General features: G+C 43.3%; 1 protein-coding gene across 1 annotated transcript in view; it reads right to left on the bottom strand.

Annotated features, from left to right (window-relative positions):
* PCDH15 (protocadherin related 15) overlaps positions 1 to 16222 on the bottom strand; it is a 731645-nt gene that overhangs the window by 88717 nt on the left and 626706 nt on the right. Inside the window, exons 26-27 of the mRNA XM_082765483.1 lie at positions 12412 to 12552; positions 10249 to 10361 (exon numbers count right to left, since the gene is read on the bottom strand). Coding sequence (XP_082621609.1) covers positions 10249 to 10361; positions 12412 to 12552 — 254 coding nt within the window. The remainder of the gene's footprint in view (positions 1 to 10248; positions 10362 to 12411; positions 12553 to 16222) is intronic.

The raw sequence follows: 16222 nt of genomic DNA on the forward strand, positions 1-16222 counted from the left end.
GTAGAAACCATTTAATTTCCTATTTTTTCATAGCCACATGGTGAAGAGTGCTTTTGTATTTTTTTTATGACAGAACAAATTATTGCCTTGAAAACACTCCCATGTAACACTGATTCCAAAGCTGCCACTGACACGTGAGGCAAATTAAAAATGCATGTGGGAGCCCACGTATTATCCCTCTTACTGCAGGTTCCCCCCCTACCTCAGAGTGGTGAAATGCTGAAAATGCTGCCTGTAGAACTTCATTCTTTGTCATGTCTTTCCTTTATAGAATGCAAATTCTATAGTGGGAAATGTGGGATGGGAAGCTGGGAAAAGGGTTACCCAGATGGCTGCTCTAAATCCACCAGTATTACACAAAAAGCACCTGAGGGACACAGTTAACATCCTTCACACTCCTGCTACAAGAAGAGGGAAATGACCCTCCTGTGATGTAGCTGAGCACTACTTAACCTAGCATTGAGCTCAATGAAGAGAGAAAAAGGAAAATTTCAACAAACAGAGGCTTAAAAAAATACAGCAACCTGATGAAAAAATTACCAGATTTAAGGCAGAAGCTTACATCCTACCACTCTGACTGACTGTTTTATTTTGGAAGCACTTTGATTCCCTGAATAAAGTCATTTTCCTTGAAGGAAACAAGTTATGCCCTCTCAAGTACTCGGTTCTCAAAGCAACGTGTCAAAGACAAATAAGTAAATCACTAGGACCACAGCTTTGGAAACCTCACTGGTGTTCACGGGTTGGAGATTTCTTCCCAGTTGGTTTGAACAAAGGACTTCCTCTGCTGCTGTCCTGACTCCTGAAGAGAACTTATAGGAAGAAGTTCTAAGAGATGTATAGATTAATTTGTTCCTCTCCCAGGAATAACTCATTTTTCTAAATACCCATATTTCTTTCTTTAATCTGAAAGAAGTTGGGCCATATTTGTAGAATACTTGGAACAAGAAAAGCAAAGCTGCCTCAGACGTTGATATCAATGGAGAAGCTGTTCAGTGCCAAATGGCACTTTCTGGAAAGAGGTACAGAAATTAGATCACAGAATCACAGAATTTCTAGGTTGGAAGAGACCTCAAGATCATCGAGTCCAACCTCTGACCTAACGCTAACAGTCCCCACTAAACCATATCCCTAAGCTCTACATCTAAACGTCTTTTAAAGACTTCCAGGGATGGTGACTCCACCACTTCCCTGGGCAGCCTATTCCAATGTCTAACAACCCTTTCGGTAAAGAAGTTCTTCCTAACATTCAACCTAAAACTCCCCTGGCTCAACTTAAGCCCATTCCCCCTCGTCCTGTCACCAGGCACGTGGGAGAACAGACCAACCCCCACCTCACTACAGCCTCCCTTGAGGTACCTATAGAGAGCAATAAGGTCGCCCCTGAGCCTCCTCTTCTCCAGGCTGAACAAGCCCAGCTCCCTCAGCCACTCCTCATAGGACTTGTTCTCCAGGCCCCTCACCAGCTTCGTCGCCAATCTCTGGACCCACTCAAGCACCTCCATGTCCTTCTTGTAGCGAGGGGCCCAAAACCGAACACAGTACTCGAGGTTCGGCCTCACCAGAGCCAAGTACAGGGGGACGATCACCTCCCTAGCCCTGCTGGTCACACTGTTTCTTATGCAAGCCAGGATGCTGTTGGCCTTCTTGGCCACCTGAGCACACTGCTGGCTCATATTCAGCCGACTATCCACCATCACTCCCAGGTCCTTCTCTGCCTGGCAGCTCTCCAACCATTCCTCTCCCAGCCTGTAGCTCTGCTTGGGGTTGTTGCACCCCAGGTGCAGGACCCGGCACTTGGCCTTGTTGAACTTCATGCAGTTGACCTCAGCCCATCGGTGCAGCCTATCCAGATCCTCCTGCAGAGCTTTCCTACCCTTGAGCAGATCGACACACGCGCATAGCTAGGTGTCATCTGCAAACTTACTGAGGGTGCACTCAATGCCCTCGTCCAGATCATCGATGAAGAGATTAAAGAGGACCGGCCCCAGCACCGAGCCCTGGGGAACACCACTAGTGATTGGCCTCCAACTGGACTTGACTCCATTTACCACGACTCTTTGGGCCCGGCTATCCAGCCAGTTTCTAACCCAACGAAGCGTGCGCCAGACCAAATCAAGAGCAACCAGTTTCTTGAGGAGAATGCTGTGGGAAAGAGTGTCAAAAGCCTTGCTGAAGTCAAGGTAGACCACATCCATAGCCTTTCCCTCGTCCACCCAGCGCGTCACTTTGTCATAGAAGGAGATCAGGTTCGTCAAGCAGGACCTGCCTTTCATAAAGCCATGCTGACTGGGCCTGATCGCCTGCTTCCCCTGCAAGTGCTGCGTGATGACTCTCAGGAGGATCTGCTCCATGAGCTTCCCTGGTACTGAGGTCAAACTGACAGGCCTGTAATTTCCCGGGTCTGCCCTCCGGCCCTTCTTGTAGATGGGCGTCACGTTTGCTAGCCGCCAGTCGACTGGGACCTCCCCCAGTAGCCAGGACTGCTGATAAATGATGGACAGTGGCTTGGCCAGCTCCTCTGCCAGTTCTCTCAGTACCCTTGGGTGGATCCCATCCGGCCCCATTGACTTGTGCACATCCAAGTGCCGTAGCAGGTCACCAACCAGTTCTTCGTGGATAGTGAGGGCCACATCTTGCTCCCCATCCCCTTCCACCAGCTCAGGGTACTGGGTATCCAGAGAACAACCGGTATTGCCGCTAAAGACTGAGGCGAAGAAGGCATTAAGCACCTCCGCCTTTTCCTCATCTCTTGTAACTAAGTTTACCCCGCATCCAGTAAAGGATGGAGATTCTCCTTAGTCCTCCTTTTTGTGTTGATGTATTTATAAAAACGTTTTTTGTTATCTTTAACGGCAGTAGCCAGATTGAGCTCCAGAGGAGCTTTGGCCTTCCTAATTTTGTCCCTACACAGCCTCGCAACATCCTTATAGTCCTCCCTAGTGGCCTGCCCACTTTTCCAAAGATTATAAACCCTCTTTTTTCTCCTAAGATCAAGCCACAATTCTCTGTTGAGCCAGGCTGGTCTTCTTCCCCGCCACCTCGTCTTTGGGCACGTGGGGACAGACCGTTCCTGCGCCATTAAGATTTCCCTCTTGAAGAGCGCCCAGCCTTCCTGGACCCCTCTGCCCTTCAGAACCGCCTCCCAAGGGACTCTACCAACTAGTGTCCTGAGCAGCTCAAAGTCAGCCCTCCGAAAGTCCAATACAGCGGTTTTACTGGTCCCCTTCCTGGCCTCGCCAAGAATAGTGAACTCCACCATTTTGTGGTCACTCTGCCCAAGACAGCTCCCGACAATCACATCCTCCACCAGCCCTTCTCTGTTTGTGAAGAGAAGGTCTAGCGGGGCACCACCCCTGGTAGGTTCACTAACCAGCTGCGTCAGGAAGCTATCTTCCACGCTCTCCAGAAACCTCCTAGACTGCTTTCTCAGGGCTGTGTTGTGCTTCCAGGATATGTTAGGGAAGTTGAAGTCCCCCACGAGTACAAGCGCTGAAGATTTCGCAACTTCTGTCAGTTGCCTGTAGAACTCCTCATCCGTCTCCTCATCCTGGTTCGGCGGTCTATAGCAGACCCTGACCAGGACACCAGCCTTGTTGTCCCTGCCTATCCTAACCCAAAGGGACTCGACCTTGTCATTCCCAGCCTCGAGTTCTAAACCTCTAAAGACTATCTAATATAGAGAGCCACACCACCACCCCTGCTGTGCTGCCTGTCCCTTCTATAGAGCTTATAGCCAGGCATTGCAGCACTTCAGTCATGAGACTGGTCCCACCACGTCTCCATGATGGCAACCAAGTCGTAGCCTGCCTGCTGCACGATGGCTTCCAGCTCCTCCTGTTTGTTACCCATGCTGCGTGCATTGGTGTAGATGTACTTCAGCTGGGCCATTACCTTATCCCCCGGCCTTGCTATTGTTCCCCCTGGCACAGCCTCAACAATCCTTGCTTCAGCCTCATCCCCCTTCTTACCTAGTTTAAAGCTCTCTCAATGAGCCCTGCCAGCTCCTGGCCCAGGATCCTTTTTCCCCTAAAAGATAGGGACCCGTCTGCGGCCATCAGGCCAGGTGCTGAGTAAGCACTCACTCTCAAACATTAAATGCTCAAACATTAAATGCTACCCATAGCCTCAATGCCTCTGTGCAGGATTCTCCACACCCTAGTTCATCGTAACTGTTTGTCTAAAGAGCAGGAGACCAGAGAACTGGGAGAAGCCTCTTGGAGTAACACTTCCAAGTGACTCCTGATAGGAACTTGAAATTTTGTTTAGTGAAACCCTACAATACATGGCTATTTGCTTGGATGGTACTTGCCGATGATGTAGGTGGATTTAATGAAGCGGAAACTATATCCTATCTTTTGCTGAGCAAGAAAGGTCCACATGTCACATAACCTCTCTTTTACACAGAATACATTTTCCCAGTAGAATGTTGCACCTAGCACAGAAGTACAATGCCACACTACATTTATATCTAGTAACACCCTCAATTTTTCGACCTCACAGATTTCCTCATAGATTGGAAGCAAACTTCAGATTACTGTATAAGTAGGTGCATATTTTCAAACAGGACGGGGACTGATAACACAGCACTAACAGAAACTAAAGGTTTCCAGTATTTTCCTTTTTCTGCTATTGAAATGGCTGAACACCTGCTTAATGTGCCCACATGCAGTAATTAGGAACCAATGATACTGCTTTTGGTTAAAATTTCATTTCCTGCTATAGCAGCACATCACTATTAGCAATGACCTTCTAGTCGCAAAGAGGATGTGGTATTTATTAATTAACAAAACAAAAAAATACCAAGTCCCTTTGAACCTTTTTTTTTTTTTCTATTAAATGAGAATGTACTCATAAGAGGGCAGGCTTGCAAAAAAAAATAATATTTGTGATCATCTAAGGTTCACTTCACATCCGGTCTTCACTGTTCCATGGTGCTACTAATTATGATCTGTTAATTAAGGAATCAAAGTACTGCCATTACCTGTTTGGAAGAAATGGAAACTTCTGGATCAATTACCTGTTTTAGGGTTCAGTCAAGAGGTGATCTGCGATGGAACTGTCAGGACAAGAGAAATAGCTTGGAAAAGGAGAGCTCAAAACAGCTCAATTCATTTTCCCAGGTACGTGATCTATTACCCAAGATGTGGCTGTTTCACCAGCACTAAGCAGAATGATATCAAAGTCAGCATTAAAAACTGTAAGAGACTACAAATGGCCACAGCCATTTCGGGCAGTGCTGCACAAAGCCTCGAGTGCTGGCGTCCCCTCCTTCATCCCGTCGCCATGCCCAACTCCCCCAGGCCCTGGCTCACTCTGGCTATGAGAGGCAGAGCGAATGGCAGGTCAGGCCGTGTCCCCACACTGCTGCCCAGCACCCAATGTGCAGACTCTGGCAGCTGTACCTCCCTCTGCTCTCAGCACTCTGGAGAAACAGCTGAATCCGACTGCCAGATGCCTGCGGGGAGGCGCAGCGACAAGAGCATCAGCAGCACGGTGTCCTTGCTCAGCAGCAAGAGGTCAAGTGGGCTCAGAGGTGATCTATCCACACAGAAATAAATGTCTGCATGTTGTATGCCTTCGATGCTTTTTCATTTTTGCCTCTCCATCCTTTGTGTTTTTGCTGAACTAGAAAAGAAGGCCTGGTTTTCAAAACACTTTACTTTGCAGGCAATGCTGCCATCAGCTCTCTCCAAGTCCTAATAACCAAGACAAGGGCAGACAAGAATCTGAGTACAGGAGGATCCATGTTCCTAATGCCGTTAAACCCTGCAGCTTCAGCACAAGCACCCTGGCCAGGAGCACAGCCTGCAGTACCAGTTGAGGTACCATGAAGACAGGCTGTTACTTATGGATGCAGATGAGGGAGCTGTGGGAGCTGTGGTGCAGTGGTGCCTGCAGAGGACAGCCACATGCAGCAAGCAGTAGGCCAAAATTTTATTTTTGGATTCTCCAGGATCTTGACTTCTCTTTGCTGTTGTTCTATATACATTGCACTACAACACCTGGACGTCTCCAGTACAATTTACAAACCAGAGAAAAAAGGTGGATGGGAAAAAGGGGGGCTAGTTAATTTTCTCCAAATTATGGAATAATGCAGTGGAAAAGCCAGTGGATAAGAGGCAAGCCTATTACTCGGCTGCTGCATCCTGGGGAAGTCACTTTAAAACATGGAAAACAATCAATCAAACCCTTCCTTAGGATGAACAGGGCTCAAGTCAGAACCCCTAATGTGCTGCTGCAGGGCTGCCAGAGCAACAGCTCAAGGCACGGTTGCACTTCCATCTCCCTATCTGCCTAATGCGGCTGTGCCTTTGTGATCATGCCATCTGGTCCTCTCTTCTACTTCTCTGCATTTATTTCTGACTTGTAATACATCTTGCAACTGCACAGGCGGCTTTATTCTGTAAAACTGCTCAACTGTAACCTTTTTCTAAATACACAGAAATGAACTTTGTAAAAGAGCTAGAAAAAATGTGTTGGAATCATCCAGATTATGGCAATTATGCAAGCAAAGATCAATACTAATCCACTGCAAAACCACTAGCTTTCAATCCCTTCAAAATTCTAGTATCCACATCCAGAAGTTAATCATTTTGCTGACAAGCACCATTACTCTGAGCTGACGTTTACCCTAAAGATATAGTAAGTCAACTAAAAAATAAGTCTTTTTGAAACCTGCCAGTTTCAGCTTGCATCACTGTCTAGAAACCAAAGAGAAATGCAGTTTGCAGTCTGACAATCCCTGAAAACCTTAGGAACTGAAACCAGTCCTGCTCCAAAATGTCAGAGAATCTCAGAACTAAATCAGAAAGTTTTGGGGTTACTTTCATTCAATTTCTCACACTGAAGAAAATGAGCAAGTGCTTTTGCCACCCTCAAAAGATTTTGAGAGGCTTTTGCAATGGTGTGCATCTCAAAAAAAAATTACCAAGAATGGAGTAAGGCTGTTTCTTTGGAAAGAGAAACCAGGCTATTCAGCTAATCCTATGAATTCGTGAGGAGAAGATAAGAGGGGTTATTCGGTTGTCATCTAAAGGTATTTTGGGAATTTGAACAACTTTTCTTCAGGCTTCCTTCATTGTAGGGAAATAAAGGCCCCATCTCCTAGGACACCACTGCAGCTCATGGTAGCTTTGGGAGATGTGTGCTCCATTCCTTCTGCTGAAGGCAATGTAAACTCTGCCTGCAGTCCTGCAGTTTAGGGTCTCTCCCCACAATTGTGCAAACAAATCCACTTGCCTGGTTACAGTGTGAGCTGCAAGGTAACTCTTCTACACTGCAGAGGGACCATGCCGTGCTCTGAGTATTCCTAGGGCTGTGCTCACATGTTGGACTCTGCCCCACTCGTCTAACACTGCAGCTACTTTGCAAAAAGTCCCCAAATCAATGGACATCCTGGAGCACGCCAGGCTGCTCCAGGTAACATTTATCACTAGGTAATATTCAAGAACAAGCTCTTTAAGGATGAAGGTCATCTGAGAAAGTTGTAAAAGAAGCTTATAAAAAAGAAGCTTTATAAAGGTCAACAAATCGCATTACTAAGTGTGCACCTAGTAGTGAAGAGTCTCTTTAGCTGTTGCAGGCTGGATGGTGAGGCTGGGTGAATTAGCTTCTGTAGTTTACCCAAAACCTGGAATGTCTTGGAAAGGCCTCTGGATCATATTTCATGCTCTCTTGTTAAACACAACTACTGGACTAGCTTTCTCAATCCTAAATGAAAGGGTTTTTTCCTTTTCACCCTCTCATTAACTTGCTCCATACTTCCTGAATTGGGTAACAGGACATCATACTGTACCCTGCAGCTTTCCACCTTTTCCTCTTTCTCTCTCCTCACAGTTAATATCTATCATTAGCACAATCCTGGTTTTCAGTTCCAGATATTTTCTCCTACTTTCCCTCTTTTATAAATATGCTTTTACTTCACAAGCAACACACTACAAGAAATACCACAGGAGAGTCTCCTTTAAAGATTTGCAATGGTTTTCTGATGCTGACACCACTGTTACAGCCTATGCATGGCAAACATCACCCAGCAACAGCTATCCTATGGATGAGGTTCTGCCTGTTGCCGGATCCATTTAGCCAGATTTTTGGGCACTCCCTCATAATGCCCTGCCTGCACAGGTTTCTGCAGCTTACAACAACCTCAGACGCTGCTTCCAGGCAGGGAGAAGGAAGGGTCAGGGCAGAAGCGGCTCCCAACTGCACGGCTGGGACACAGCAGTGCTCTGTCACTCCATGCAACCACCTGCCATGTGCTGGCTGCTGAGACTGGACAGGGACGCGATCATTTCTGTACGCTGCTGCTTCTTCTGATGGAAAGCAAGCCAATAACCAAAACTGAGTTCTGGACTACTCAGTGTTCAGAAAAACATGACGAAGCCTATTGCTACTTTTCCTGCCATCCAACCGCCTTTAACACAGGTTTCTGTTAAAGCAGCGAGCAGTAGTGCACTTACTGTAGAAAGATGCTGAGCCTATTGCACACTAACAGCTATTGATATTGCGAGACACTTGAACATTGGTGCAGTTTTGTGATTTTTAATACTCACAAATGACTCAAATCTTTATCCCAGAGCATTTTTTTTCACAGCTACACACATAGGAACTGTTTGTGTTTTTCATGAACACAGTAACACAGAAGGCTAACTATTACAGAAAAGCTTTAAATACTGTTCAGATGGCAGAAATTCAGGCACTCACATGGTATCCAAAACTACAGAAAGAAGTGGAAACATTTTTATTTAAAGTTCTATCTTTTATTACTTTACCTAACTACACTTCACACATTTGAAGATATTCAATAAAATAATACAGGAAGTGGCAGAAATATACTCTTAAAAATCCTTCAGCAAAGAATTATCGTTTGTGCTATCATTAGATACTAAGTTTATAATTTTGCACTACTCTTTCAGATTTCACACCTCTGTTTCAATATTAAACGCAAAATTAGTACAGTACTGGCAGTATTTTGCTATTTTTCAGTTTCTTCAAAGCTTTAATACTCTATCTTCCATTATCTTCATGGGATTGCTTCAAAATTTTAATACTCTAATCATGAGGAAAAACAGCGCACATTGTGAATTTTAGTCTAAATCCATTAAAAGAGCAGAGCGCGACCTTTCATTAGGGTCTAGTGAAGCCAGTAACACTACGTTTTATTTCTGTCTACTGATTTCCTACAGTACTCAATTTTGAAATGAGATGCACAAAACCCATTTATATTCTGATACTGATTATAATGCTACATTTGATGCAAGAGCACATACTGCAGCAAGGTTATAACTTCCTGATACATGGAGGCTGTGCACACTGATCCCATTATTTCATATCATCATACAAATTTCAGAAACTGTTTATGAACATTTTCACTGAAACAAAAATTAACAAACTCATCACCCTCAGCACCATTATTTATTTATTTATTTTAAGAAAATAGGGTTCATTTACTTTAAATTATCAGTGTAAACTTTTATCAAATCAAGACTGGGTAGTAGTAATAATCACCTGCGCTTCTAATGTCAAAGGCCTAAACCCTGAATTCCCCTCTTGTCCAACATGAATGGTGTATAGGACCGAAACATGCTCAAACTGACCGAAGAAAACAATCTGAAGCCCCATTGATCCCAGCTATACCTTCAATGCATAAAACTTTGTTTATCCACACAACTGACATTTTCAACAGCTTCTAAGAGGAGAAATTCTAACAAATCTCTCCTCACTGTTTTCAACCACAGCCCTCAACTTTTCAGTTCGAGACAACCTATTAGGATGGTAAAATTGCAGCACTATCTGGTAAGATCAGGGAATGGCTGTCTGCCAAAAAAAAAAGTGGTTAAGAGGAAGAAGCAACTCTGAAATATTTTGCTACTTTGTCAAATTGGACTGCTGCAAAAAGTCCTGCAAGCAATTTCACACAGTTGTGCTTCTGAGGAACTCAAGTGTTGTCTCTTTCCTTACCGTAGCATCAAATTCTGTTTCCTAAAGAAGTGTTAACATCAGTAAATATGTTATCAGCTCTAAGCACATAACTTTTTTGGTGCATTGGTTCAAACCATATTTTTGTAACTTCTTTCCTTCTGTGTGTCAAAGCGAACAACGGAAGGAAGAGAAGTTGAGGTATTGGCAGAGGAAGTGCTTCCATACTGTCTTTTCATAACCAACATGCATCAGAATGGCATTCAAAGAGGAATTTATTTCAACTTAAAAAATAACAGTTGTTATGTGAATGAATAAATGCTTTACCTGTATTCATCCTGCGTAAATCGAGGAATTACTGAAGGCTGCAGTACGGCAATTTCTACGGTAGTGGTGTTGGACTTCACAGGATCTCCATCATCATATGCAATGACTACTAGCTGTAAGTAGTACAGAAAATCATTTTTAGTAGAGGTGAGAGCATTATGTTGACTTACAATAGTGCTTTTTGTATTTTCAGGGTCCAACAAGTCAGATGTGATTTTCTTTCACTGCAAATCATACATTGTATAAGAACAAAGCAGAGGAAAAGGGTGACAGCCATCTGTAGGTCGAACCATATGCTAGAAAATTTACAGAAACACAGTAAAATGGAACCAGAATTCCATTGCTTTCTACAAATACATCTCCAAAAAATGCTGGCGGTTTCAAGAATATAACTTATATTTCTCATGGGACTCCCTTCGCATCTTATCAAAGACTGTCCTTACCCAAAACTCCAGAATCCATTATAACTTTTTAAAAGGTATAGTTCAGCTCTACATTTAAGCACTGGAGCACTTACTATCAGAAAAATACCTGCAACTCCCCCCAAAAACAAGTGAAAAAAGTGCTGGGTAAGACTCTGGTGCTGACATTAATATTTAAAACTGAGGTCAAATAACAAAACAACAACGAAAGAAACATGTTCTATCCCCAATTGACAACAAAAGAACTCTGAAAAGAGATCCTCCAGATGCTAAATCATGGACAAAAACAGATCTTCACCAAAGGCAGCCTTTATAAATCTCTTGCATATCTAATCTTTGGTTATTCAAATTATTATTTACTCAGTCTATTTATCTACGCTTCTCTGCTGGGACAAATAAATTCACCTGCTTTGAGCTTTCAGATGAGGTTCAGCAAAAGGATGAGACCAGCCCACTGAAGATGGACTAATGGACAGTTTGCTAGGTTTTTCTTTCCCTACATTTGTCCTTATTTCAGGAGATCTGCAGGCAAACACCAACTCAGGAAGTCCCCACATATCTCATTTCTGAAGTCATAGCAGAGGAAGTTTATGTCTTCTTTTCTCTGTTCCTTCACTAAGCATCCATATTTTCTGAAATGCAGTGCTGCTAAATTTACCATTGGTCTGCCCTACTACAGAGCAGTTTTCATACAGAAACATGCCATGTCCATGTGCCTGTCACCAGCATGTAATGTATCAGAGCCTCAGAAAACAGCCACATAAAGGAATTACTGTGAAAAGTTTCACTCTGGTTAATCAATAAATAATTCTCTTCCCTCCTCCCCCCCTCCACCATCCCCGAGTTTCACTACATTAATTAGAAATTGGAAATAAATTAGCAGTGCCCCAAGTTCCTAAGAGAGATAATATTTCAATGCTACTCAAACTCATCATACTGCTTGACATGACTCTCAAAAAGTGGAAAATGGTGGACAACTTTACTTCCTTATAACTGAAAAGTATGAAAATAAACCTCTTTTTGACCCTCAATTCAGAAAAAAATAACTGAAAGGCAAGAAGAAACAAAACACACCTGAATGAAGACACATGTTGGCATCTTCCGAGGAGGAAAATTACATATAAACCTCCATGTATTGTAAGATACTTTTTTTTTTTATTTGTTTACTGACAAGGTCCAACTTTCAATTACCTCCTCCATTTATGGATTTAAGAAGGGAGACCTGTTTCTTTGATTTTGATTGAAATCATACCTTATTCCAGATTAACTACACTTCAGTACCAGTAACAACACAATAGTAATTTGTCTCCTTAAAGCTAGTGTTTTCACATTAAAGCACTTGCGAATGCAAGTCCCCAACTACCCAAACTGTGCAGTAACTTTCTCTACAAGATATATTACCATCCTTACTTTTTTTTTCCCCTAAAATTGCTATGCTGACAGCTTTGTTGAAAACAAAAACATTAGCTATGTTAACTTCCAAAAGCAGGTTTCCTTCAGCTGCTTCCCATTTTTTCCCCCAGCATAAGAGCAGCAATCATATCCGTGCAAGATCTTTCTGAAATGAAAAAGGCCAGGAAACACGTAACAAGAAGAAATTAAGAAACTGAAGAAACAAACAAAATAAGAATTTCACATCTTTCTATGAAATTTAAAGCATAAGAGAGAAACACATGTAGAAGGAGTACTACTAAATGTTACTTGCATTTTTACTGATAATACACAGACATATGGGTTTTACCTTAAACACCGTACTTGGCTCTTCATTTAGGTTTACCCGAGTTACTACACGCCCTGAAGTTTCCTCCACATCAAAAATGCTGGCACTGTAAGGGAACTGGACAACATCTACTTTGTATCGGACTCGACTTGCTGGTGTGCCCTGGAAGTCAGAAATAAAGCAGATGTCATATTATTTTCTTTTTACTCTCCTCTTTAAGTTATTAAAGATTTAAAATGCAACATCTCTCAGCAGACCATCAGAACTTGCAGCTTGTCTTACTCAAAACTGGGATTGTTACTGAGCATCTGTGGTGGTTTTACCGTGCTAGGCAGCTGAACACCACAACCGCTCTCTTCCTTAGAAGAGGAGGGAAAGAAGTAAAGGAAAGAACAACTCATGGGTTAAGATAAGGATAATTTAATTAAAGGGGAAAAATAATTATTAAAGAAAGATTAATTAAACAATTTAACTAAAGGGAAAAGAGGGAAAGGGGAAAAGGGAAAAAAACAAACAAACGAACAAACAAAACAAATAAAGGCTATGCGGAAGTGCAGAAGAAATAAATTACTCTCTACTTCCCATAAATGAGCGATGCTTGACCATGTCCTTGAAGCAAAGCCTCAACGCATGCAGCCAGTGTTTGGGAGGACAGACGTTTTCACAACGAGAGCCTACCCCTCCCCTCTTCTTCCTGTTTCCACGTTTTATTGCTGAGTGTGACATCATATGGTATGGAATATCCCTTTGGTTGGTTTAGGTCAGCTGCCCTGGTGATTTTCTTTTCTCACTTTTTTACCCACCCCCTAGGAGGGTTAGAGAGAGTCCTGATGCTGTGCCAGCACTGCTCAGCAGCAGGCACAACACTGGTGTGATACCACTGCTGTTCTAGCTATAAGTGCAGAGCACTGCACTGTGTGGGCTGCTGCAGGGAAAGTTAACATCCCAGTACAACATGCCTCCCACAAAATATCTTAGAAACATCTGATAGATCCTCTAAGAAAAATCATCAGAAGTTTGGAAAGAAGCAAGCTAAAAAAAAATAAAATCCTTAGGTTGAAGAAGATATATACATATAGACAGAGGTGGTGATCTGTTTGATAATTCATTTATTTTTGTAATAACAGAAGGACATCACTTAAACTTGGTTAACATACTTTTCAACAGTATTTTGACAGCTGAATTTAAAAGTCTCCTCTTGTGCTAGTTCAGGAAACTCTGAATATTTTAAAAATGTAAACACTATTTAGCTTGTCTTGAAAATTGAAGTCTTGTTACTGAAGGTGGGAAGATTCACACGTTGTATTTCTGAAAAATCAGACTACAGTTGTGAACACAGGACACTCCAGCCTACATGACATTCACTAACTTTTTTTTGAGAGGAGACAAAATGTGAACAGCGCCGGGTTGCTTGGGTAAACCCGCCAAAGCCTGAACAGACTATCTCATGTCCACGTCAAACAGCAATATCTGTAAGTTTGACTTGACTCACCAAAGCTGAGTGTTGAAGAACCTTTTCAAATCCTCACCTCCAACAGTTAGGGCACTGTGGCCCCTGCCACCTTGAACAGAGGACTTCTGCCTCACCATTAGCCATCGCTGTTAGTTCTAAGCACAACCTCAGAAAACAGTTAAGGAGAAGGCATTTGTCCTAGCACTAGTAATAGAAAAAGCTCTTTTGCAAATGGATTTTAAGTGGCCTGAAAAAAACTGTTCAACCCCCATTTTTAATGACAAGAACAAGCACAGGCAGCCTGTGCATCTGTGCATGTCTCACAAACTGTCTGCGTCCATATGCACTCAAGAATACCAAAATTAAAAAGGGAATCAGAAGATGCATTGCCAGAAGGGTATAATAGATGAGTTTTTCAGATCAGTAACTCAATGTTTGCTAATAGGAGGCTATTTACCCGATTTAACTATTTTAACACTAGATGTCTGAATAATTAACACTTATTCTGAACAATGAAGTTTCTTGATGTATCCATCACATTTTCAGCGATCTCATTCCAGCTGTCACCCTTCCAAGGACCTTTAGCACACAAAATAACCATGCCTGTAAGTACAGCTTACGAGGCAGCTGGCTGACACATCGGAGAGACAGGAAAGCTCTGGCAGCCTGTGCTGACTCGTGTGACCTACCAAGTCCCTAAAAAAACAAAACAGGTGACAAGTCTTGTCCCTGGGATCTCCACAGTCACACTATTCCCCTTCTTGAGCAGGTCAGAGGAAGGCACAAGGATGGATCAGAGGGCTGTAGCACCTCTGCTGTAAAGGCAGGCTGAGGGAGTTGGGGTGTTCAGGCTGAAGAAGAGAAGGCTCTGGGGTATCCTCATTGCAGCTTCTCAATACCTGAAGGGGGCTTATAAAAAAGTTGGAGAGTGACTTTTTGCTTGGGCAGGTAATGACAGGACAAGGGGTAATGGCTTTATACTAAGAGGGGAGATCTAGGTTAGGAAGAAATTCTTCCCTCAGAGAGTGGTGAGGCACTGGCACAGGTTGCCCAGGGAAGCTGTGGATGCCCCATCCCTGGAGGTGCTCAGGACCAGGTTAGATGAGGCCCTGGGCGACCTGATCTAGTGGGTGGCATCCCTGCCCATGGCAGGGGGTTGGAACCAGATGGTCTTTGAGGTCCCTTCCAACCCAAGCTGTTCCATGATTCTCACACCTGTCAGCATGGAGGGCAGAGCCAAAATCAAGGGACAACGTGCCACGGTTCTCTTCAAGGGGTCTGGAAACCTTGTAGAGACCTCCTGACCTTCAGGCTGCATGCTCCTCTCCCACCACACCTCCTTTCCTGGCAGTGCTGCCTGCATTATTTCTGTCTTGATCATCTCTCCCACAGCCTCTCTCATGCTCCTGTAGCACTGAAACCATTCTGAGTCATGTTTTCAATTACACAAGGAATTTTTTTTTCCATTGCAGCCATTCCCATTAATTTTCAACACAAAACATATCTCCTTCACTCCAACACTGTAAATCAGAATGTATTAATGACCTACGTTGTGTGTATGCATCCTTGTTTTTTTCACTGTTTTTGACTTAGTGGGGTGAGTAAGAAGAGGCAAATTATGTCACATGCAGTCTTTTGTGGCTAAAAGGTAAGATAACACTGGTACAACGGTATCACCAGCTGCTGATCTAGAGAAGAGATCCCTCGTAGCACCCCAGGCTCTGCTGCAACAACCACGTTCCCATGCACCCCTGGAGGATCGTCTCTGGTATCAGCAGGATGGTGCCTGGCACACATCTAACTTTAGAGGGGCAGATACTGACAAATGTCACCTAACTTCTTGGGAGGTTGTATTTGCCTCTCTACAGCCCCTGAGATGGGCTGCACCACCCACAGGCTACAGAGGACAGCTGGGAGACACCTGAATTTTAACAGACTCCTTTCATTCTCAGCAAGTGCCCCTTCACCAGTATTGATAGTATTTCACTAGTAGTTTGTGTGTTTTCAAAGTTTAAAACGCGACAAAGTAGCAGTTTCCTAAAGCACTGGAAGTCACTAAGAGTAAAAACTGTGTGCTAAATAGAAGAAAAGGCATCCAACAAGGTGTTTAGCGCAAATAAAGGTTTTGTGTGTGTGTGTGTGTTGTATTATATGTAAAATAAATATGTATTTATTTTGCACACTGATTTCTGAATAACTATTTATCTGTCTGTGTTACCTGGATATGTAGACACCTGGGACACTTCACAAAAATCTACTGATTCATCAGAGAAGCACATCGAAACTCAGGTCCTCCTGTTGGTATGACTGTGGCTGACAAAATCCTGAGTCTGGACCTCAGATCTTTACATTGCTTTTAGACAGACAAAACATCCAAAG

Source organism: Aythya marila (genome assembly GCF_965140915.1).
Source record: "Aythya marila genome assembly, chromosome: 7".
In the NCBI taxonomy this organism is placed as follows: Eukaryota; Metazoa; Chordata; class Aves; order Anseriformes; family Anatidae; genus Aythya; species Aythya marila.